At 35.9% G+C, this 25,075-nt stretch overlaps 3 protein-coding genes across 6 annotated transcripts; 1 reads left to right on the top strand and 2 right to left on the bottom strand.

Moving 5' to 3' along the window:
- The first annotated feature begins 4,963 nt into the window (after positions 1 to 4,963).
- Positions 4,964 to 10,384, top strand: LOC109812337 (ATP-dependent RNA helicase). Of its 4 annotated transcripts, none has more exons than XR_003805369.2 (3): positions 4,964 to 7,662; positions 8,878 to 8,948; positions 9,839 to 10,384. XR_003805369.2 is itself a non-coding variant. In XM_020376281.3 (3 exons), exons 1-2 carry the CDS (start codon positions 5,238 to 5,240, stop codon positions 8,930 to 8,932), a joined length of 2,466 nt encoding a protein of 821 aa, XP_020231870.2. In that variant the 5' UTR covers positions 4,964 to 5,237; the 3' UTR covers positions 8,933 to 8,948; positions 9,839 to 10,384. The 4 variants fall into 4 exon arrangements, 2 of the variants coding, with proteins under 2 accessions (XP_020231870.2, XP_020231869.2); XR_002240916.3 differs by having other exon boundaries at positions 9,831 to 10,384; XM_020376281.3 differs by having other exon boundaries at positions 4,964 to 7,648.
- A 488-nt stretch (positions 10,385 to 10,872) lies between these two features.
- LOC145954654 (uncharacterized) lies at positions 10,873 to 11,220 on the bottom strand. The gene has a single exon (XM_083069340.1). It carries the CDS (start codon positions 11,218 to 11,220, stop codon positions 10,873 to 10,875), a length of 348 nt encoding a protein of 115 aa, XP_082925466.1.
- An 883-nt stretch (positions 11,221 to 12,103) lies between these two features.
- Positions 12,104 to 23,218, bottom strand: LOC109812334 (thyroid adenoma-associated-like protein). Its single transcript, XM_020376276.3, has 4 exons — positions 19,820 to 23,218; positions 18,527 to 18,786; positions 16,282 to 16,872; positions 12,104 to 14,682 (listed from the first exon to the last, which is right to left on the bottom strand). The coding sequence occupies exons 1-4, from the start codon at positions 23,102 to 23,104 to the stop codon at positions 12,258 to 12,260; spliced, it is 6,561 nt and encodes a 2,186-aa protein (XP_020231865.2). The 5' UTR covers positions 23,105 to 23,218; the 3' UTR covers positions 12,104 to 12,257.
- Between the last annotated feature and the right edge of the window lie 1,857 nt (positions 23,219 to 25,075).

Raw genomic sequence — 25,075 nt, 5'->3', positions numbered from 1 at the left:
AATTGTTGACCATGTGTGTTCAAGAAGAGGAAAGGTTAATGATGGAAGAAGGAGAGCAGGTGCTCTTAACTGGTTCTTTTAAGAAAAAGAAGAATCAAGATAATAAGAAGGGAAAGATTCCAGCTCAACCAATTATTAAGAAAGAATCCAAGTGCTTCTTTTGTAAAAAGAAAGGACAGATGAAGAAGGATTGTTTGAAGTTTAAGAATTGGCTGGAAAAGAAAGGTAATTTATTTGCTTTTGTTTGTTATGAATCTAATATGACTAGTACTGATCATAACACATGGTAGATTGATTCTGGATCTACAATCCATGTTTCTAATACCTTACAGGGTATGCAAAACCTAAGGAAACCGATGGGAAGTGAGCAATGCATCTATTTAGGAAGCAAGATGAGTTCACATGTGGAGGCCGTTGGGACATGCAATTTAGTTTTGAGCAGTGGTTTTATTTTAAATTTAGAAAGACTTTTTATGTTCCTAGTTTTAGTAAAAACTTTATTTCAATTTCGCAACTTGCACCTTTGGGTTTTTCTTTTAAATTTATGGATTCTGGTTTTACTTTGTTGAATAAATCCAAAGTTATTGGTTTTGGTGAATTACGTGATGGTCTTTACTCTATTAATTTGCAAAATAATGACGCTGCTTATAATTCTATGCATGTTTCTTCTGGGTTAAAACGTTGTGTTATGAATGAGGATTCTTCTATGTTGTGGCAACGGAGATTAGGATATATCTCCATTGATAGAATAAAACGATTAGTAAATGATGGAGTACTTAGTACTTTAGATTTTGCTGATTTTGAGACTTGTGTGGATTGCATCAAGGGTAAGAAAACTAACAAGTCCAAGAAGGGTGCCAAGAGGAGTTCAAACATACTAGAAATCATTCGTACAGATATTTGTTGTCCGGATATGGATGCAAATAGTCCAAGATACTTCATCACCTTTATTGATGATTACTCACGATATATGTACCTTTACTTACTTCGTTCTAAGGATGAAGCCTTGGATGCCTTTAAAGTTTTTAAGGCTGAAGTAGAGCTACAATGCGGAAAGCAAATTAAGATTGTGAGATTAGATAGAGGTGGAGAGTACTATGGTAAATACACAGAGAATGGATAAGCACCTGGTCCATTTGCGAGATTTCTTCAAGAACATGGGATTGTTGCCCAATACACTATACCTGGTTCTCCAGATCAAAATGGTGTGGCAGAAAGAAGAAATCGAACATTAATGGATATGGTGAGAAGTATGAGGAGTAATGCAAAACTTCCTCAATTCTTGTGGGCTGAAGCACTTAAAACGGCTGTGTATATAGTAAACCGAGTTCCAACCAAGGCTGTTTCAAAGACACCTTTTGAGTTATTCAAAGGTTGGAAACCCAATTTACGACATGTACGCGTTTGGGGATGTCCGTCTGAAGTAAGGATTTATAACCCACAAGAGAAGAAACTAGACCCGAGGACTATTAGTGGGTATTTCATTGGATATGCTGAAAAGTCCAAAGGGTATAGATTCTATTGCCCATCTCATAACACTAGAATTTTGGAATCAAGAAATGCAAAGTTTCTTGAAAATGACTTGATTAGTGGGAATAATTTAATTCAAGATATTAATTTTGAAAAGGATCACTATGAAGTTCAACCCTCTCAATCAAATGACAGACTGTTAGTCAATCACGCTCCTTCAGTTCAAAAGTGTGTTAGACAACCAGTGATTCAAGTTCCACAAGTTGCTGAAGATTATAATGTAGATCAAGTTGTTGACTAGGAGCAACAAGTAAATGTTGAACAACCTATTGAGCAATCGGTTGAACAACAAGTTCCTGACCAAGGTGATGAGACAACATTAAGAAAATCTACTAGAATCAAAAGATCAGCAATTTCTAGTGATTATGTAGTGTATTTACAAGAATCAGATATAACATTGGAGCCGAAAATGATCCTGAAACGTTTTCACAAGCCATGAATTCTAAGGAATCAAATTTGTGGTATAATGCTATGAAAGAAGAGATGAATTCTATGACGTCTAATCAAGTTTGGGATCTTGTTGAGTTGCCTCATGGTGTAAAATCCATTGGATGTAGATGGGTCTTTAAAACTAAAAAGGACTCACAAGGTAACATTGAAAGACATAAAGCAAGACTTGTTGCCAAAGGATTCACTCAGAGAGAAGGAATTGATTATAGTGAGGCATTTTCTCCTGTATCTAAGAAGGATTCTCTACGAATAATCATGGCATTAGTAGCTCATTTTGATTTCGAACTACATCAAATGGATGTGAAAACATCATTCCTTAATGGTAATCTAGAGGAAGAGGTTTACATGAAACAACCTGAAGAATTTTTCTCTAGTGATGGTGAGCACTTAGTATGTAAGCTTAACAAATCCATCTATGGATTAAAACAAGCCTCATGCCAATGGTATTTAAAATTTCATGAAGTTGTATCTTCATTTGGTTTTGAAGAAAACATCATGGATCAATGTGTATACCAGAAGGTTAGTGGGAGCAAGATTTGCTTTCTTGTTTTATATGTGGATGACATTTTGCTTGCAACTAATGACAAGGGTATGTTGTACGAGGTGAAACAATTTCTCTCAAAGAACTTTGATATGAAGGATATGGGTGAGGCATCTTATGTTATAGGCATTAAGATCCATAGAGAAAGATCTCGAGGTATTTTGGGTTTATCTCAAGAAACCTATATCAACAAGGTTTTAGAGAGGTTTAACATGAAAGATTGTTCACCAAGTGTAGCTCCCATTGTGAAGGGTGACAAACTTGAGTTGAGTCAGTGTCCGAAAAATAATCTTGAGCGGGAACACATGAAAAATATTCCATATGCTTCAGCTGTTGGAAGTCTTATGTATGCTCAGGTTTGTACTAGACCTGACATTGCATTTGCAGTTGGAGTTTTAGGAAGATATCAAAGTAATCCTGGTGTTGACCATTGGAAAACTGCAAAGAAGGTAATGAGATACCTTCAAGGAACAAAAGATTTCATGTTCATATATAGACGGACTGATAGTTTGGAGGTGATAGGCTACTCTGATTCAGACTTCGCTGGTTGCATTGATACCAGAAAATCTACATCTGGCTATGTTTTTATGCTGGCTTGTGGAGCTGTATCTTGGAGCAGCAGAAAGCAGACCTTGACTGCTACTTCTACTATGGAGGCTGAGTTCGTTTCTTGTTTTGAGGCTACCTCACATGTTGTATGATTGAAGAGTTTTATATCTGGGCTTAGAGTTGTGGACTCAATTGCTAAGCCATTGAAGTTGTATTGTGATAACTCCGTTGCTGTTTTCATGGCTAAGAATAATAAAAGTGGAAGTCGAAGTAAGCATATCGACATTAAATATCTAGCCATAAGAGAACGTGTTAAGGAAAAGAAAGTTGTCATTGAGCACGTTAGCACTGAGTTAATGATTGCTGATCCTTTAACTAAAGGCATGCCACCAAAGAATTTTAAGGATCATGTAACTCGAATGGGACTTGGTTCCATGATGTGACAATCATTGTAATTACTTGTTAAAACTCTTATTTATTTAGTTTGATGTTTTCTCATTTATCTTGTGCACATACCTATTTACTTTGAGAAAACTCATTAATTGCGACCTGGAATAAACGTATGGTTTATTCATTAGAGCTAAGAGATTAGAATGAGAGACTTAATATATTGTGATACATGGGAGATAATACTCATTATCAAGAGGACCTATCACCATGATTCATATATTTGGTTTCCTATTTGATTGATAATTGGATAAATGGACCAAGTGGGAGAATGTTGGCATATACGTCATTTTGAAAAACCGTTTTTGCAACAGTAACACGTTTGCAACAGCCACGTAAAAGGAAACAACGTGCTTCCGATTTTCACGTTGCTTTCCTGATTCTTCTACTTGTTGCGGTTAACATATCATGAATGTGGTCCATTTTTCAACCATTATCAAATAACTTGCGGATATGGTACCGTGATTCCCGCACATTTTCTCCAACGTTCAAAGACGCTCTACGATGGATTAGAGTTCTATAAAAATTGAACGCGTATCTATGTTTGGGTCCCTGAGCCTACTCTCCTCTTCAGTATACTACACCATCGCGTATAGAGAGCAAGGGTTCAGAAACCTGAAGGAGCAAACGAACAACAATAGCTGGAGGTTGGTCCTTTAATTTCCGCAATTATGAGAATGATCTGAATGTGTTTGCTTTTGATTTTGCCATGTTTAGATCTTTAGAATATTATTTCTTTCATGACCATCCCAAATATCCTTAACTTTCACCACCCACAGATTAAACCAAACACTCAACTCTCCATCCCTCGGCTTAATGCGTAAACCATCTTCCAACACAAGAAAAGCTCTAAGAATAGCATTCCAAGTTGAAAATCCTTTTTGATTTTTAACTTGAAATAAAGAGTCGTGTTGCAAATGTATTTTACCCAAAATTGAAACCTAATGTTGATTTTTATTAGATATAATTTCAATAATAGTCATTTATTTGTTACTCCTTTCAAAAAAAAATTTATTTATTGAATTTTTAGTAAAGTTTTGTTTCTATTAACTTATTATTTTAAATTTTAAGACAACATTCATTCTTATATTATCAATAATATATTTATATCTCACATAATTTTTAATTAATTTATACATGATAACTAATATAGATTTATTATGAAACAAAAATAAAAAATATTAAAATTATTTTATAAAACAATATTATATTTTTTAATTTATATAAAATAACCTTAAACAATTATCTTAAAAAAAGGGCGTTAGTATTACTTTATATGAAATTATGAAGAAAAAAATAAATAAAGAATTAATTATTTATATATTATCAATATAAAATTTTTTATACTAATAATTAATTATATTTTTTAAATTATTTTATTTTATTTTTATTTAATTAAATAAGCAACATGTTACTATTAACAAAAATTTTAACCATCAACCCTATGGATTGCAAACCCCTGGCTAAGTTTGTCTTCAACCATCTAAATCCCTAACCAGACCTTTCCCTCCATTTACTCTCCTTCTCTCGAAAAAACAGTCACCCAAATTATCAACAAATTCAATTCAGAAATTCACCAAACCCATTTTCATTTCTCCCACTAATTTATATAATTCCTCGTACTAAACAAAACCAAAAACCCTAATACAAATGCTCCCCTTTTGTGTCCTCTTTCCTTCTCCCAATTGAACCCTTTCTTTTTTCCTCATCACCCATTCCAATGGCTAGAGGCCTCTTCCACTTGTGCACACGCAAGAGAACCCTCTCAAAGCTTCAAGCTCTTCTCTTCAACCACTCCCAATTCCACACTTTTCAAAACCGGGTTTCCCCTATTTCGACCCGTTTCCCGAGCCCGCTGTTCCACCACAGATTCTCCCAAAGTTCGAGGCTTTCCGATGAAAGATTCCGCCCCATCAGACCGTTTTCTGCCGCCGGCGACGGGGGCGGCGCCGCTGAGACGCCGGAAGGCGAGCTCGACGCAGATTCTGGTAAGGGCATTGATTTTGAGCTTGGAAATGAGGTTTTTGATAGTGTCCGTGGTTTTTCTGAACATGGGGTTGTTGAAAATGATGGTAGTAATGAATGCAATTTAGAGATTGTTGATTCTGTGGAATGTAGTACTAGTAGTAATGGTAGTGGTAACGATATCAATGAGTTAGGGAAGAAGAGTGAGGAATTTTTGCACGTGGCATCACGTGACCCTGTCGAATTGTACCACGAAATTCGGAGTGTGGAAAGAGCTGCATGGTTGGATAGGTCAGAGGTGGAAGTGTTGCAAGAAGTGTGCCATTGGTTTGCCAAATCAGGTTGGGCATCCAATCAGGCCCTTGCCATTTACATTGGTTTGTCATTTTTCCCCACTGCAGCTCACAAGTTCCAGAACTTTCTGAAAAGGAAGTGCCCTTCTGATGTTGCCAAGTACTTGGTGTCACTTGGGCCCAGCGACGAGGCTGTGAGGTTTTTGTTTCCAATATTTGTGGAGTTTTGTTTGGAGAATTTTCCTGATGAAATCAAGAGGTTCAGGGATATGGTTGAGTCGGCCGACCTCACGAAGCCTCACACTTGGTTTCCATTTGCGAGGGCAATGAAACGGAAGATAATTTATCATTGTGGGCCGACAAATAGTGGCAAGACGTATAATGCTTTGCAGCGGTTTATGGAGGCGAAGAGTGGTGTTTATTGTAGTCCGCTTAGGTTGTTGGCTATGGAAGTTTTTGACAAGGTTAATGCCAAGGGGATTTATTGCAGCCTGCTAACTGGACAAGAAAAGAAGCGTGTGCCGTTCTCAAATCATGTTGCGTGTACTGTGGAAATGGCATCGACTCAGGAATTGTATGAAGTGGCTGTTATTGATGAGATTCAGATGATGGCAGATCCGCACAGGGGGTATGCATGGACAAGGGCTCTCCTTGGATTGAAGGCTGATGAGATACATTTGTGCGGTGATCCTAGTGTTTTGGATATTGTCAAAAGGATTTGTCAAGACACGGGAGATGAGTTGTGTGAGCAGCACTATGAGAGGTTCAAACCGTTGGTGGTCGAAGCAAAGACCCTGCTTGGAAATCTTGAAAATATTCGGTCTGGGGATTGTGTAGTTGCGTTCTCAAGGAGAGAGATATTTGAGGTTAAATTGGCCATTGAGAAACAGACTAAACACCGTTGTTGTGTGATATATGGTGCTCTGCCACCTGAAACTCGTAGACTGCAGGCTAGTTTGTTCAACAATCAAAGTAATGAATATGACGTTTTGGTGGCTAGTGATGCAGTGGGAATGGGCCTGAACCTTAACATTAGAAGGGTGATTTTTAATGGCCTTTCAAAGTACAATGGTGACAAAATGGTTCCAGTTCCAGCATCACAGGTTAAGCAAATTGCGGGAAGAGCTGGTCGGAGAGGATGCCTTTATCCTGATGGACTTGCCACAACCTTGCATTTAGATGATTTGGAATACATGATTGAGTGTTTGAAACAACCTTTTGATAATGTAAAAAGGGTAGGCCTTTTTCCATTTTATGAGCAGGTTGAATTGTTTGCTGGGCAACTTCCTGATTTGTCATTCAAGCAGATTTTAGATAAATTTGGTGAAAATTGCCGTTTGGATGGGTCATACTTTTTGTGTCAACATGATCATATCAAGAAAATTGCTAATATGTTAGAGAAGGTCCAGGGATTATCACTGGAGGATCGTTTTAACTTTTGTTTTGCTCCTGTTAATGTCAGAGACCCAAAAGCTATGTACCATTTACTTAGATATGCCACATCATTTGGTCAGAAGCTCCCTGTAAATGTTGCTATGGGCATGCCAAAAAGTTCTGCGCGGAATGATGCAGAACTTCTAGACCTTGAGACTAGGCATCAGGTATTATCTATGTATTTGTGGTTATCAAACCACTTTGATGAGGAGACGTTTCCATATGTGAAGAAAGTTGAGGCAATGGCGTCATGTATTGCTGACTTACTGGGGCAATCACTTGTCAAAGCTAATTGGAAACCTGAATCAAGGAATAAAGGGAAACCCAAAGCTGAAAAAAGTGAAGTGCAACCAGAAACAAGGAGTGCAGTTGAATTACAGACTGAGAAAAGGGAAATGGGCTATTCAAGGCCCCAGTCACTTTTAAAATTATACGAGAAGTAAGAATTCCTTGGTATATCTACCTTCTTTATCTAAGTGTTTCTTTAATTTCTCTAAATGTTGAATGCAAACATCTCTCCTTTTCTAGCTTTTGGATTTTCGGCTGGGGTTGGGTGGTTGTTTGGTGGAGAGGTTCAATATCTTGCAGGGAGAAATATTAGCAACAGTTCAACACATTCTCATTGGTTTATTTTCTAAAAGTCAAATTAGTTACATATATTGTCAATGGATCACTTTTTTAAGCAAGTAATAACTTTTTAAGGAATGGACCAATAATGAAAATGTATCAAAGAGTATATTGCTAGCATTTGTCTAATTATGGAGTTGGTGAGAACACTGTTGTTAATGCGAGGTTGTTATACAAGTGATACAATTGGAGGTTGAACCTTTATTTCTGAAATAGGAAATAAGAATGGCCCATGGATAAAGAAATAATTACTTTGGAAGTCAGAAAGTTTCTGATTTATCTGATATTAGTGAAGAATGATTCAGAAATCTACAATTAAGTTAGATGTTTTCAATGCTCGGTGGCTCTTGCTCTATGGATTCAAGGGCTGAAATTTAATCATCATTCTCTATCTTCTTTACATATCAAACTAAGAAATCAACCAATAGAGTAGGCTTAAGGGTGGGGATTGGAGTAATATGTACAAGATCTTAGATTCGAGTTTTGTTGTTGTCATTGTAATTCCTACTTATATAAAAAAAAAAACTAAGAAATCTCTATTCCTACATAATAGAGGTGGAATAGAATCAACGTTCTGCATACGAATTGTGCTCTAACATTGTGATTTGCGATTGACTTCAAGATAAATAAAGTAGGTGCCTGTTTTAATGTTCAATGGTTTTAGGTACCTCTATATTATTCTACTATTATTTAACTGATAAATCATAATTATAACAATGATGAAGTATTTTAATATTTAACACATAATTATAAATTCATGTACCAATGTAATTATTTACAATGCTTGTAGTTGGGACAGCTAGGACCATCATTCATAATTATAAGATTAATCAGTCACTAGTACTTGCAAGTGCTATACAGAAAAATAAATAAAACCAACTGGCTCTTTGTTTCGTCACTTGACCTCTACTTTTTTGAATTGTACATGTGTTCAAGATTCATAGTTTTTTATGTGGCCTAATATTCCTTTTTTCTGTATTCTGTTTATCTATTCTATCCCTAGATCTTTGTTACCTGACTATTTTATTTTTTGTTATTCAGGAAACGGCATGAAAAATCCTTACAGCTTGATCATTCAAAAAAAGTAGCTACATGATGTGATGACTTTGGAGGTAGTTCTGCTAATACTCTCTCTTATGATAGGGACATAGACTTGGAATTTATTTTCGGTGTGATAATTACCCTGCCAAATCAATATAGACCTAAGTTTGATCATATAGGAATTTCCTGAAATGAATATCAATAGTAGCACTTACTTTTTACTTCAATGGCACCTTCTTCCCATTTTTAAATAATTTTATATGATTGGGATTTTCAACAGTATTAACCAAAGCCACGAGGACAACTAATAGTAAAACCAGTAGGAACATGAAGACAACTAAGGATTTTGTTTTTATTTTTATCATTTCCCATGATGCATGAATAGATGCCTCATCAGGAAGGTTCTGTGCACTACCTTATTGAGTTTTGTAGAAAAATCGGATAATAAATGAATTCCATGTGATGGTTTAGTCTCTTTTTTTGGCTTAAATATGTTATATCCCTCAAATATAAAGTAAATTTGTTTTTGGTCACTCAAATTAAATATTGATTCTTTGTCCTGAAATTTGAAAAAAAGTTTATTTTAGCCCCTTAGCCCAAATGTTAGTGAAACTATAAAAGAAAAACTTATTACTAAATTTGTCTCTCAAAATCTATCTACTAAAGTCTTTGTTATTAAAAATATCATATTAAATTTGTTATTAAATCTATCTACTTGTGGTCCTGGAAGGTTAAAACAAGTTTTTTCAAATTACGGGGGATAAAATCATCAAATTTAAATTTAAGAGGCCAAAAACAAATTTACTTTAGGGACTAAAGATATATTTAAATATTTTTTTCCATTGTTGCATATGAAGTTCCACTTGATTCAATAAATGTTTTCTGCTGTAGTTCCTGTAATCTGTAAATTAGTTCCCTCTAAGAACCATAACGTTTTTGGGGTTTCATCTTAGGTGTGCAGGTAATTTATCAACGATCACTGCAACATAACAACTCATACGCATTTGAATAAATTAATTCAATTTTATTAGCCAAAGCTGTGGTTAGACCTTGTTGGCGCGAAGCTGCATCAGACCCAAAAAGAAAGAAAAAAAATAAAAGACCTCGTTAGGAATGAAGGATAGTGACATCTGAGAATCAACCAGGGGCCAGCGTTGTGTATCCTGTTTGTTTATGTAGATAAAACAAATTTGGGTGTTGGTGTGATGCTGTAAGTGTTCTGTTTTATACTCAAATCCAATGTAGCCTAGAATTTTAGTTGAATTCTTTATATACTGATACATCTGAATAGAGGGTTGAATGTTTTAGGCCATCATTCTTATTATGCTTTGGTTGAGGGTGTGAAAGGGGCATGACTAGGACCTAGGATGTAATTTAGTTTAACTCCTTGAATATCCTCTTTTGTGCCGAATGCACTTGTTTGAACAAGCTTATGTCAAGGAATAGTTAAGGCTGTTGCACTGACCTTAGCATTTTTTTTTTAAATTATTAAAATCATGTTTTACAATTTTAGATATTAAATTGTGTCACACTTGTTCCCTGTAACGATTTATTTTACTGCTATTAGAAATAATGAAGGTGCCAGTGAGTATTGTTTGAGATGGATTTGAAAACGAAGAGATTATACATGATATAGATTTGTAGATTTTGTGATAACGAGGTGTAAAAGTGGAGTGAAGTTCTGATTTGTGCAGCTTAACAATGAGCAAATAGGTCAATCACCATTTCAGTGAAGGGGTTGATATGGAAAAGCTTATGATCCGTTAACTAATCTCTTTATGCCTGTAGTTATGCTTTCATCGCATGTAAGTTTTACCAAATGTGTTTCAAGAAAATTTTTGTAAGATATAAAATAGGGTAAAAATTACGGTGGACAAGTTTATCATATTGTTCATCGGTAGACAAATGAATAATAATTATTTTTATTTTTATTTAAATAATTTAAAATTACTAAAAAATCTTTTTTTATAAGCTGCTTAGACTTAATTTCAGTGACTATTGCTTGTTCTTCACTCTGGTGGCAATGCACTCGTCATGAACCCACTCGTTGAGGACAACTACTTGTTGGTTGTCATGGTGAACATAGGTGAGGTGGAAGTTGTACTCATAGGCATTGTAGATGACAAGGTGGTGGTGGTTGCAAACGATAGCAAGTCTGGCACAAGCATCGCATAAGGTGGTGGTGGTTGCTGACAATGGTGGGCTTGGCATAGGCGATACAAGGAGCCAAATTGTAGGGGAGGGCGACGGCACGAGGTTCTCGTGATAGGCATGGACAATTTCAATGGCGAAGTTTGGTAGGGTTTCAACAAAGAAAGAGGAAGTCAAAGGGATCTTGCTCATTCAACTTCCTCGTTGGAGTCAAGGTCAACTATTATTGTTGGAGTAAGTGCTTAATGGGAAGAAATGTTAGGGGTTTGGGGCTTGCGGGGTTTGTAGCTTGCCCTTTCTCCCTCTTTGTCATGCACCTTCTCCTTCTTTGCCTAAAATCCAAACTCCATTTCCTTCTCCTTGGCATCTATCACGAATACGTTGTTGTCAAGGATGAAGACACTATTATAAGCATGGTCGTAGAGTTCCTCGTAGGCGAAGATGGTCTTGTCATCAGTCTTGAGGGGTTCGTTGTTAAGGTTGACATAGTTGAAGGAAATTGGAGTTGATGGAGTTGAAGGAAGTTGGGGTTGACAAAGACGATGGTGGAGGTGTCGAAGAAGAAGATTAGAGTTAATGGTAGGGGAGATAAAGGATTTTTTTTAGACAAAATGGTCATTTACCGTCAAAAAATAAAATTAATACATTAATAAAAAAATATATCATCAAATAAATTTAAATCGCTTAATTTAATTATTTATATATCTAATGGTCTTTTTAACTTCACCACCAATAAACAACATGAAAAACATACTGTTTTATTGATCCACCCATGAACCATATGATATATGACTGCATTGTAGATCTCATTATAAGAGGTTGAGAAGAAATGGGGGTGCTACCTGCTACCGTGAGGCGTATTTTAAAGTGAGTAAAAGAGTTTTATTTAACCTATTATTGTTGGTATGTAGTTGATAGATGACGCATTATTCTACAAAATTTAGTGAGGTTGTCAATTTTTATCCAAAATTATTTGTGACGTTTTTTTTTTTTTTTTTTATAATTTAGGCAACAGGATAAATAGCAAGTAGCAAGACAGTAAGTTATTAAAAAAAAAAGTTAAATAGCCGGGGAATGAGCTTCGCAAAAAAATATCCATTACAAAATTTCCTTTTAGCTACAACTGCTTTGCATAAACATCACTTTGGGAAAAATTTAAAGCAATTTCAAAATTTGCTTAAACCTCCCATAAACAACTTTCATGTGAAACTACAACTAGTATACAAATCCTAGCCAAGAAGAAAATAAGGATTAAAACTATCCCAGATACTGCAATTTCCCATCTCGGGGAACAAGCCGTTAGCAACATCATCGGCCATTTTCTCATGTGATCTTAGGACTAACTTAAATAGGTTAGAAATTAAAGGGTTTCTAAGGAATGGATTGATGGTTCTTCCAAGAACAACTACATCAGATAGTAGTTTGGCATCATTATTTCCAGATACATCGAAAATGCAGTTCGAAAGAGCATAAAAACCAAGTAAATTCGCATATAAGGGTAAAAATGCATCTTTGTGGTTACCCACGCCTCCTATCCAATCATTCCCTTCCTGTTTCCTAATATGGTCTTCAGCAAATGATACCAATTGATGCGAAAATCTAGCTCTCCATCCATGTAAATAGCTCCTGAGTTCTTTATCAGCCCAGGACTTCAAAATAGGTAGCTTTTCCATATTTGAGCAACAAATTTGGCTGATCAACAACTTCTCTTCATAATGATTGTCAATCTCCTTGTCAAAAACCCGTCTCACAAGATCTCCTTGAGGTGCTACACAGCTTTCAGCACGTAATACCCACTGACAAAGATAATCGAAGTAATCAATCCAGTGACCAAAAATGGAAGAGAGATGGTTAAAACTGAGTCTTATCACTCTATCTACTTGGATTGGAGCCGATCCAGAAGTTAGATCGCTTCTAGTTTTTTCTATAGTAAAACACTTCTGAACATCTGAGGAAAGCCTCAATCGAACTAGGTCATCTTCATCTTCCAAAAGTTTGATGCATGCAAACCACACATCAAGTACCTGATGAGCATACGAATTCACAGCTTCATTTTTCACAAAAGAAGATGAAGTGCCCAAGGGAATCCGGTTATTCAAAACAAAGGAGCCAAGTGGCCTAGCCTGCTCAAGCAAACCAGATGCTATTAGAGATTCAGCTGCTGCCAGGCGCATACTTGCCGGTTCAGATGATGAACTACATTGTTTAATTGTGTCACAGAAAAAAACAATGCAGTCAAACAACGAACCTAACATTTCCTCCTGATTAATTTCACCACATACTGAAAACTCTTCTCTTTCATTTGACAGAATAGAACTTGCAAACAACATTGTAATTCTCTTGGTGCATACCCCAAGACAGTGAACAAGGGTCTCTTGGGTTTTTGCATGTTTTGTTTGCTTGTACAAGGAAACTAATTCATTCCAAAATTGCGACAGAGAGTCGAAGCCCATTTCACCTACATAACTTGTACCAATGCACTTGTCATGGCTAGCCTTTTCAAACTGCAGCAAATTCCAAGCTACAAGGACCCTCAGAATGTAATATTTACATTTGTGGTTCGTCTCTGATGCCAAAATCTTCACCAAGGTTCCATGAAGGTTAGTTTTTGCCCAGAGTTCAACAACCCTGATGTCATTAAGGAAAAGATCATAGACCTTATCACAAGGTTCAGCTGCTTTCAGGAATTTCAACAACCACTTCAGTGTTGCATGTCTAACTTCATATGATGAATCTGACAAGCAGTGAATTAACCTATTCAAAAGACCAAAAGATGTACTCTCCATTCGATGTTCAGGCAACAATTCTGAAGTGGGAAGAGAATGTCTCAGTGGCAAATGGATTATCTCTCCCTCATCTATAGATGCTTGGAAGAAACAGCCAAAATAGGATCTGGCTGCTTGCTCACGAAGTTCAGCAATGGTTGGATCATAATATGACAACACATATGATTCTAAATCTAAGCATTCTGTTGACAACTCCAAAAGTAGCTTGGAAATGGAATAGAAATGTTTGGTGATCCGGCATGTTCTTGCAATATTTAGCATTTGATCCAGAACTCTTAAGAATGTTTCATTGAGGATGGGGCATGGGCAATGAGACGGCCTTGCAATCCATGACCGAAGTAGAAGAATTTGGATCAACTCACCGATTGTATGATCTTTCTTTGAATTATCAGCAAGATTTCTACAATTTATATCTAGCAAAGAACTCAACTGCAAGAGAATTCCATGAATGAAGTTGAAGGAAATACTGTAGGAACCATTAGTTGTACATGCAACAATTGGAAAAGTAGTTGATTTAACCAGTTTATCGACACAGGGCAACTGGGATGCAATATTAAGAAGGACTGATGACAATTTCTCATTTGATACTATACTTGTTAGAGCTCTAGATGCAAGAACACGAACTCGTAAATTACTTTGGGTTGAGCACCTTCTAATCCAAGGCATGAAAAGGAAAGGGTCTAGTTCATCTCCTGTTTCACCAGCTATTGATGAAGGCTTGAGCCTAGATAAAAGAATCAGAATTGGGCACAAGCTCGGATGCAGATTATTTCCACGGATGGATTCTGAATCTCCTGAGGATGCACAACCGAGAAATTCTGTTGCAACTTCAAGTTCATTGAATAGAAATGAATGCAGTGATGGATACCTGGGTTCAAAAAAAAATTTAAAAGGCAATAGTTGTTAACTTTTCACACTATCTCTGACCTTACAAACTCATAACAGACAGACAACTCATGATTTCATGAAAATATTACCAAAACCAGCCTCAACTTTGAAATGGAGCAAACATCTTTAGTGGACTGGACACTAAGAAGGAAGACCATGCTACAACATTCCAAATTTCCAATTGCAGGATGTTATGTAGATACATTTTACTTCTCTCCGCAATATAAAAAAATGATGGAAAAAAATGCCAAGTGAACTATTTCTAAAAATGATCTGATCCGACCATATCTACACTTAACAACAGGCAATATGCAGATTCTAGCACAGTCAGAAACCAGTGAAGTTACTTGACATCTTCAGGAAAAAAGGTGATATAGTACTAAATTTGCGATTATGCCAGTCATATCATCTCTACAGTACGGAAATGTTCTGATCATTAAGCCTATATCCAGTTACCAGTAAGCATACCATTTCAATGCGTTGATTATTGCCAAATATCAACTCTCTCAAAATCATGGAATACTAGGTGAAAGCCCAGGAATGGTTTTATACCTCTAGCACTTATCATAAAATGATTAGGATCAGGTTTCTAAGATTAAATGGTAAGCATCTTTCTATAGAAATTCTTTATGATCCTATGATTTTGAAGTAATAAAACCTGATTCCATTCCATATACTTATCTACCTTTCATTCTATTCCATTGGTCGTTTCATTTCAATCCCAAGTATGTAAGATCAATATTCAAACTTTTATATGCATTTAACAAAGTAACAAAGTCAGTTTACTCACTGATGTAAAATAACGTGTAAAGCACAAAACTGCATATGTTTCACCTATGGCAACATCACTGTAGACCAAACAAGTACATATGTTTGATTTAAAAGACCTTATCATGAGGATAATCTAACCAAGTATGTATGAAAGCCACTTCAATAACTGGAGCTTAAAAGACTTGTCTAAATAAGAAATTTTAAGCACCATTTTAGGTGTTGAAGTCTAAACAAGTTCACCTTTGTGTTAAATGTTAAAAATTGGAGAATAAACAGAACACTCTTTAGTGTCATTATTTGCAGCCAATGTATTTCAACTTCCTAAACAATAACTCAAGAAAATCCAACACACGGGATTCACTATTTAGCCACATGATAGCCACTAGGCTAAGGGGCTGTTTAATTTGATAAAACATTTCTTGTATTCACTTTTAGAGTTAAATGTCATCTTATTTTCACTTTGTTTCCTATTTTCAAAATTTTGTACAAACATTGCAAAAAAATTCTCCAACCAAACGCAAGAGAAACACTGCTACAAAGTGCAGAATAGCAACCAAAGGCCACACCACTACTCTGCAATAGCACACTATTAAAATCTATCATTGGAAGGCACCTACCTCGAAACATTACTCATGGGTACTGCAAGTAGCACCAACATTAGAAGACCATAAAAGCCTCAGGTATAGATATGTGGAACAATAAACCATTTTTTACAGATAAATTTCTTGGATTAAAAAGATGAACACATTCTTTACATATATAATGCTTCAAATAGCTAAGGTAATCAGATCTGATAGTCATAACATACCTATGAAAAAATTCAAGCCCAGTTAGTGCTCGTCGTGCTGATTCCCGCTTATGAACATTGAGGAATCCAATCATGCGACGAACCAAAGCAGTATAAGCCAGACAAGCACTGTTCCTGATCTCCCAGTATGGCGATGAGAAAGAGCGAATAGACAAAATCAAAGCCTCAGCAGAGAAACCGGACGTATCAGTGGCCAAGTTAGAGTCATTGAATGCAGCTCTTAGAACATTAAATGCATGTACTGTAGGAATGACACCTTCATCTCTGACCTTTGATGACATCTGTCCCACATTTCTTTCAGTTGGCTGTGTAGAATTATTTCCTTTTGCTGAATCATTTGACTTGCATGGATCACCATTCAAGTTATTGCTTTCAATCTGATTCAGCATAGACCCATTACCTACATCTATAAGCCACCGTAGCGCCCGTGGAAGGAGCTTCTTTGGGGTGCCTTCTGGCTCCGAGAGAAACAGAGCAATAAATGCAGCAGGTATTCCAGCGCTTCTTCTCAGCAAGTCATCCACTACTTGTCCTTTGGCCACAGTTCTTTGCATAAGTTGTTCCATCCAAGACTCTGTCAATGTATGAAGTCTGGAAAGGAAGATACAAATCAAAGAAATGGAAAAAAAAAATTATATTTCTGATGTACTGATTAGGTCATAATGACGAAGGCTTCCTTATTTAAACCAGACAAACATAATTCTCTTTATATATGAGGGTACATGACATAGCCTAAGAATCTTCATTTCATCTTAAGAGCTTTGTTCATGACAAGATAATAGATAAAAAATTTACATCTTATTTATCACACATTTTCATCAGTGTTAATATCATTTGAACCTGATGCATTCATTATTTGAAAGCAATCAAAGCATGATAACAAAAAAATCCATTCACTTAGACCAAGTGAACAGTCAAGAGTGGATCCAATGAAATCTTCTCTCTACAAGAGTTATACTCCAACCAAATGCACCAAAGTATATAGCATATAGATAGAACATGACCACAAAAATATACAGAGCACCATATTAATTGTTAGTTATTGGAGTTAGAATTATAAGGGTCTGGATTAAAAATTGAGAATACTTTATTTGATTATTTAATGGTTTCTTGCAATTTCCATTACTTATTGGAAATTCTAATTCTAATTTAAAAAGAATGCCAAACATAATATTTAGATTTGCAGAGATTTATTTTATTAAGAATTATAATCGTCTAGATGAAGATTTGAGAATTCTTTATTCAATTATTTTTCAATTGCTTACAATTGCCATTGGGAATTAGAATTCTAATTCTAGAAAGTGTAGTGTACCAAACATGATATGTAAAGTTGCAGGGTCCACTTCCAGGATTCAATTCCAAGCTCAGTACCTTGCATAATTTTGGAATAACTCAATTGCGAAGGAAATAATGACATGTAAAAGCTTTCATTAAGAGCATCACATTGCCTCTAAACTTGTCATAAGATAAGGTTTATGTTTAAGGATTCATTTCAGAGTTGCATTCTTTAGTTAATCATGATCCTTAGTCAAATATTTTCTATCAAAGGATATCTTATCCTCCACCTAATTGAACTATTCCAATTTTTCTCCAATAAAATTTATTTTCCATCATAATGTAAAATAAATAACAGCTTTCATCAACACATAATTTATCTTCCTGTGTTCTGAATCCAATTGCCCTATGTAGTTTGTTCTTTACACCTTAATAAAATTTCTTTTTCCATCAAAATGTAAAATAAATAAAAGCTTTTATCAAAACATAATTTCCCTTCCTGTATTCTGAATCTAATTGCCCTCTGTAGTGTGTTCCTTACACCATAGTTTCTGATATATGAAAATGTCTTAATTTGGGTAATTCTTGTTATTCTTAAGCATTTAGATGTAATACTGTAGAGTATAAATTATTTATCCTGTATCTATAATCTGTTTTTGGGATTCTTGTTGTCCTGCTATATAGTTATCATCCCATTATATCATTTTCGGGATCAATTACTAATCACCCTATCAAGGACGAATAACTGCAATGCTGGTATAAATAGGCATCAGTGCATTTTGTAATTGACTAACTGTATCACACAAGTTACACACTACATAAACGTAGTCTTCTTATTGAGTATTCATTTCTTCTCTCTTAATCCTTCTCTATTTAAACCCAATAATTTTTAACAATAAAAGAACTTTCTTAATATGCAAAATCAGTTATGTATTTCATAGAACAGAAAAATAGAGTACAAAATCCATACCTCGGGTCATTTGAGCAAAGTAATCGATTGCAAAGAGCTGTGAACCCAGCCCTTGTCTTATCAATTGCACCATTATGCTTCATCTTCAAGAGGACTTCTAAAAAGTGATTCCCAATTGTTTTAAGTTGTTCCAAGTCAAGCACAGAATCAGATGAAAAGCCAGCAGTGTCAACAGATGGCCCCTTTAACTCGGATATATCTGAAAAAGTATTACTCGGCAATGGCACCTTTCTTATAATAGTCCCCAAAAGAAGGCTGACCTGAAGTAGAAAACACAGTGAAATATTAGGAACCAGAAAAAAAATACTTAAACTGTACTTTTAGTCTCTATGAAATGGGCGGATTTTAATTTTAATCCTTGTATATCTCCTTTAATTTTCATCCCACAAAAATTCAAAATCATTGTTTTTAATCGCTGTTATGTGACAGTTGTATGTTGCTTGTGTTTATTGAAAGGTCAAGTCACCATCTTAGTAACATCTACTAGTGTTTGTGATACCATGTCAAGAAGTGCAGCTTCAAAAAAAAAAAATTCTACATCCTTAAAATAAATAGTATTGTTTATTTACCTTAAAATGAACAATAGAGGTCAAAATTATGATTTTATGTTCTGGAAGGATGAAAATAATAGAAAAATAATGTACAACGACTAAGACCAAAATTTGTGCATTTTATAAGGACCAAAGATAACGATTCAAATTTTGGAAGGATTAAAAAATATAAAGATTAAAAAAAATTTAAGCCAAAAAATATGTAGCCATATTAATACATGTTAGATTTCACCTTAAAACAAATAATTGGCATTAAGTGAAGTTGCATAACAGATATATAAGTTGCACCTCAAGAATTGAGACAAATGATGTGGATCCTTCCAACACCCTCCCCTCCACAGATGTATGCCAGAATTAGTGATTTAGTGATTTACCAAGATGGGGAATAGACTCTCATATCATGTTAAATTTCATCTTAGAATAAATTGACATTATGTGAAGTTACCCAACAAATATAGTATATACAAGCCACATCCCAAGAATTGAGGCAAGTGTGTCAGACCATCCAACATACTTCAAATGCCGAACAACTTTCACTCAATCCATGATTGAAACAATATGCTATAATTTGTAAATGTTTTTTTGGCATAATTTCTACAATTATAAACATGCAAATCTACGGTCAAGAAAAAATTGATGATAAATTGAAAATTTTATTCTATCTAATCTACCCTTTTGAAGAGATAATACCCTATTATATTCTGATGTTTAAAAGTTCTTAGACACTGTTCAAATTAAGTACCTCTTTCATAGCCAGCCAGCAACCAACCATGACTATCTGTTCCGATGTTCGGCCATCATGAGAAGGCTTTGAATTATTATTCTCATTTTCAGATGAAGGCATATCCTCGTGATATGGTATCTCCATCAAAAGATTATCCTCATCAAGCATCTCATCCATGTCTTCAGGCAGATACCAAGCATCTGCAGAAACCACCCATAGTGCCAGTGAAGTTATCCTCACTACAAGAGCTAGAAGCCTTTCCAACAAATGTCTCAGCTCCGAGATGCCAGATGTTACGACATCAGAATTCCAGTCCAATTCCTCAAAAGTATAACGTAAAGCAAGCAATACACCATGGACAAAGCTGTTCTTACATGCTTTAGAAAGATCTTGTTCTCCATCTCTTACAGCAGCATCCAGCCAATCAATCATTGATTTCAAATACAGTATTACAGGATTCCTGAATTTACCGGACTGGTTAATTTCGTTTACCAATTCAGACTTTGAGCTTAAATGGACAGCATTCAATGAATCTTCAATCAACCAGCCTAGCCCCAACACATATTTCTTAAATATAAGCCGTAAAGTTAGAGCTCCAGCATCACTTTCCCTTACACGTGGGCTGCAAACTAATTTCATAGATGAAGCAATTAGCTTCTTCAGCATATCTTCATTAGAAATTCCAGGTAGTGGGCTAGGAAAATGGAGTAATATGTGAAATGAATTCTCTCTCAACCTGTCCCAACTATCAACAATTGAGCCAACTAACAATAGAGTTGAGTCGGATGAAATCATTCCCTTGCTGTAAGGATAGATGTGACTTCCTGACAAAGAACTATTAACGTCCTCACTACTTGAAGACTTAATTGACCAAACATTTATCATAATCAAGATGAGATCCATTGCCATTATTTTTCTCTTGTAAGGAGCAGAAGGATAGCATGAGAAAAATAAGAAGCCACTCAACCACCTCATAAAGTGAAAAAGATCATCTGCTCTTTTAATTGTTGATTCATTATTCCCTTTTGAAGGATAGACTTCATTACCTTTATCATGCTCAAGAGGGTTCCAGCCTCCTTGCTTGAATTGCCTCTCGAGGGCTGTTCGAACCCTAGCAAAGAACTTACGAAACAAGCTGCTCCACTTCATCTGAAAAGCTGAGAAGCAACACCTCATATTTAAAGGCACAGCTACCTTCATTAGAGTAAGCTCTAAGTGAGAAGGCAGACTAGATGTCTTGGGGTTTAAGAAAAGAGTCTCAGCAGCATCTACACGGAGTGACTCGTCCACATGAGTCAATGCATTTACTAGCCACTGAACATGGACCTTAACATTTACTCCCTTTATGCAAACAATAGCATGGCTTTCTGTTCCCAGCCCAGGCTCCTTTTCGTTTGCTGAAGGATTTTCAGCCCAATCAATGTCCCCTTCAACCAATGCAAGTGACCGAGATACCTTGAGCAATGAAACTAGAATTGCAATTCTCTGTTCAAGATTCACTTCCTTGTTCGCACAACCAAGCTCTGGATATTGCAGTCTGTTCTCATCACGATTCGGCCCAACCGAGATGAAACCAAGCATGGGAAATATACCATCCACATCCACTTCTAGTAAAACCGGCAGGGCATAAGTATTTAAATTGGTGCGAAGCTTAGAGAATCCAGAACCTAGCCCATAAAGAATTGGCGGAAGACAATGCCCTCTATAGAGAACATACCCCCCTTCAATCCCCTCAGTTTCCCATAACTCATCACGCAAACACTCAAGGAAACACTTCAGAAACGAAGTGGCAGCACAGCAGACATCATCATCAACATATGCCTGCATTGTCTCAAACAGCAGGTCCGGACACATATCCAACATCTTCCTTGCACCCAATCTCTTCGTCAGCAGCGCCAAGGGAACATACCTCCCCTTACACCGCGACCCCAGTGAAAGAAGATCCGACCCAATCTTCATCAAAAACTCCTTTATCCTCTCCCCACCCTCACAGAGGGAAGACTGAATGTCCAAGAAAAGGTCAAAAATGAGATGCACCTGCTTCACCGTCTGACTCAAAGGATCCTCCAAGTTATTCCAAATAATCCTAAGCACCCGCATTCCCATTTCCTCCGGAATCGGCACATACTCCCCAGACAAGTCAGTCAAATTCGCCAACAACGACGCCTTTATCTGCTGCAAACAAATCTGCATCACGGTCAGCGCATGAAAGTTGAAGTGACTATCAACAGGATTCTCACAGTACCTACACAGCTCAGGCAAAACCCCATCATACAAGACAGTCTTAACACCACCCAAATCACCAAAATGAGCATTAAGCAAGTCCCTAGAAACCGCAGTGAGAACCCCTCTTATTAGACAAAGCCTACTCAACACAGAAAGACCACAAATCCCTGAATACAAATCCCCCTTACAAGGAATCTTCCCAATCGCATCCCTAAATTCCCTATCACCACTCAAATCCAAACCGTTTAAATTATTAAACACGCCTCGAATCAACACCAAACCAAGCTCCTGTTTACTAACACAAACTTGAAAAGCGGCACAGAGAGCCACACCAGCCGCTACAAAACAATCCCTGGAAAACGATTGGGAACTCAGCACACTCAACACAGCACTCACAGTCCCTCCAACAACATCATCAACATTGGAACCTTCATTTTCCCTAAACTTGGAAGGAAACTTCTGCAGCAAGTAATACAAGCAAGACAGCGCCTCCTGGCACTGCTCCATGACGACGGGCGAAGGGCGCGAGGCTCTGGTCTCCGAAACGACGTCGTGGAGGCCGTGGACGGCGTCGGCGGCGACGAGGAGAGCGCAGTCCTCGACCACGGCGGCGAGGTAGCCGAGCTTGGGCATGCCGAGGACGGAGAGCGCGGCGCGGGAGAGGGCGAAGCGCGGGAAGGCGGCGCGGCGGCGGTGGAGGGAGCGGAAGGCGGCGGCGAGGGTGGAGTGGAAGGGCGTGGTCTTGGCGAGGGGGGAGAGGAGGGTTTTGTGGAGAGGGTGGGAGTTTTCGAGGAAGAGGAGGTGGAGGTAGAGTTCGGAGGGTAGGAGAAGAGGAGGTTCGGAGTTTGGTTCGGATTGGAGGAGGCGGAGGAAGGTGGCGGCGAGGGGCTTGGCGTGGGAGAGCTGGGAGAGGGTGGAGGAGAGGGAGGTGAAGTGGAGGAGGGAGGAGTGGAAGGCGGCGAGGGCGGGCTCGGAGAGGAGGAGAGGGAGGGAGGAGAGGAACGCCGGCGGGAAGGCCACGGCGGTGTAGGTGTAGCGGTGGCGGTGCTGGAGGGCGCGCCACTTCGCCGACGACATGTTTGATGAAATGCCTCACTCAACACTGTGTGTGTGTGAGTGAGCGTTTGAAGAAAGAGGAATGAAGGAGGCGCCGCAGTAGGGTACGGAGGAGAAGGAGGGAAAGGGTTTATTTGGTTTTAACTTTTAATGATGGTTTTTTATATGAGTTAATTTTTTATATAATCAATCAAATTTTTTAAATTATTTTATTTTATTTTTATTTTATTAAATAAGTAATTATCATGATATTATTAAAAGATATGATTGGTTATTGGTATAAAATTTTTTTACATTAACTATATATAAGTGATTAATTTATTTTTTTTTAATTGTGTTTTTACTCCGCAACTTTTTCATTCTGGGATAGTCTTCTTAGCTAGTGAAGGTTTTTTTTTTTTTTTTTTTTCTGATTTACAATCAGGTTTTTTTATTTAGTTTTATTTACTATTTAACAAAATTAATTAGATGATAATTGATAAATTTAAGTAAACATGGTGTGTTAGTTAAAAAACGTTAAATTATATTTTTGGTTATTTATTTTTTTTAAAAATTTATTTTTGATTTTTGATTTTGCCAATGAACAAATCAATTTGGTTGAGATTCGTAAAATATGTGGTATTATTAACAAGAAATAGGTTGTTCAAGTTAGTTTTGTTAAATTAAGTTTTTTGGGTTGGAATAAAATACCAGAATTTGTATGGAAACGTGAGTATTTTGTATTGAAACATGGACTTTGTTTGTTCCCTTGTTTACAATTCATTTTTGACTTTGTATTGAAAATGGATGTACAACATTGCCCCATTTGTTTTTGACTACTAATGGTAATGTAACAAGTCTAAACTTGATTTCATGTAATGAGTATCTTTATTTGTTTGTAATTTTTTTATATATTTTTATGTTCAATTGTTATTATTATACATATAGGAAAAAGAGACCTCTTAACTTTTTAAAAGTTAAAGATAAAATATAAAATGATAAAATAGAAGGTTGTAGGCTGTTATTTAGATAGAATGCGCGAAATTTTTCTCTTTACATTTAATGATTATATTGATTCGCTAAAAAGTAAAGATAAAAAATAATTACACAATATTAAAAAATTATCATTATTAATAATAAAGTTTATCATTAAATTTTTTTTTTGAAGGGATCATTAAAATTTTTAAAATATATATTATTTTATCATATCATTGTTATTTTAAATATAATAAACAATTATAATAATGGTCAATTGAATTAGTCATTATTTTTTTCTTTTATGTGAATCTTACAAGTAAAATTAAACTTTTTTAAATTTCTTTTGTAATCATGAGATATAAGTATGTAATTTTTCGGCACATGAAAATGTCTACATATACAACAAAATATTTATAAAAAAAATGTTTGTAAAAAAATTATTTTTTCCCTTTCATCTTTTTTTGGGACTTTAATTTTAACATAAAATAAAATTATAAATAGTAAATAAAAATTGAATAAAATGGTTAGCAAAATTTCAACCCAAAAAGAATGTTGTTATAAAAAAAATGTCCCAAAAAATTTGCCAAATTTTGTTATAATATTGAAACAATATTAAAAGATTTGAATCCCAAACAAAAATAAATAGTCAATTTAACTTTTTTTACTCCTAAAATCAAGAACTACTAAAATAGAAAAAAAAAAAAAAAAAAAAGAAGGAAAATTCAACCTATTACAAACATAAAAGGTAAGTGTCTTTATATTACCAAATAATAAAAAAAGTGTTTTTACTCGTAGGACATTTATATTACATAATGTATAAATTAAAATAAATAAAAGATACATATAATTACATCATGGTTTCAACCTAAGCTTTATCAACCCAAAATATCAAAAAGAAAAGTTTCACTTTTTATGAAAAGATGGATGTTATTCCTCTCCTATAATAGTAACATTGTGGCAATGAAACAAACACCATATCACTAACAAGACCCAAATGGATTTTAGCTCATCCTAGGAAGCTAGAATGAAGAGGAA

Source organism: Cajanus cajan, chromosome 2 (assembly GCF_000230855.2).
Source record: "Cajanus cajan strain Asha chromosome 2, NIPB_CcT2T_4, whole genome shotgun sequence".
Lineage (NCBI taxonomy): Eukaryota > Viridiplantae > Streptophyta > Magnoliopsida > Fabales > Fabaceae > Cajanus > Cajanus cajan.
This window is presented reverse-complemented; position numbering and strand designations above follow the sequence as displayed.

Bases quoted from the DNA above. Each gene is read 5' to 3' on its own strand.
- LOC109812337 (XM_020376281.3), top strand. From the start codon at position 5,238: ATGGCTAGAGGCCTCTTCCACTTGTGCACACGCAAGAGAACCCTCTCA. The intron at 7,649-8,877 runs GTAAGAATTCCT...TTTGTTATTCAG, and splicing joins CTTTTAAAATTATACGAGAA to GAAACGGCATGAAAAATCCT.
- LOC109812334 (XM_020376276.3), bottom strand. From the start codon at position 23,104: ATGTCGTCGGCGAAGTGGCGCGCCCTCCAGCACCGCCACCGCTACACC. The intron at 18,787-19,819 runs GTACTTAATTTG...TTTCTACTTCAG, and splicing joins GCTGGCTGGCTATGAAAGAG to GTCAGCCTTCTTTTGGGGAC. The intron at 14,683-16,281 runs GTATGTTATGAC...TTTTGAACCCAG, and splicing joins GGGCTTGAATTTTTTCATAG to GTATCCATCACTGCATTCAT.
- LOC145954654 (XM_083069340.1), bottom strand. From the start codon at position 11,220: ATGAGCAAGATCCCTTTGACTTCCTCTTTCTTTGTTGAAACCCTACCA.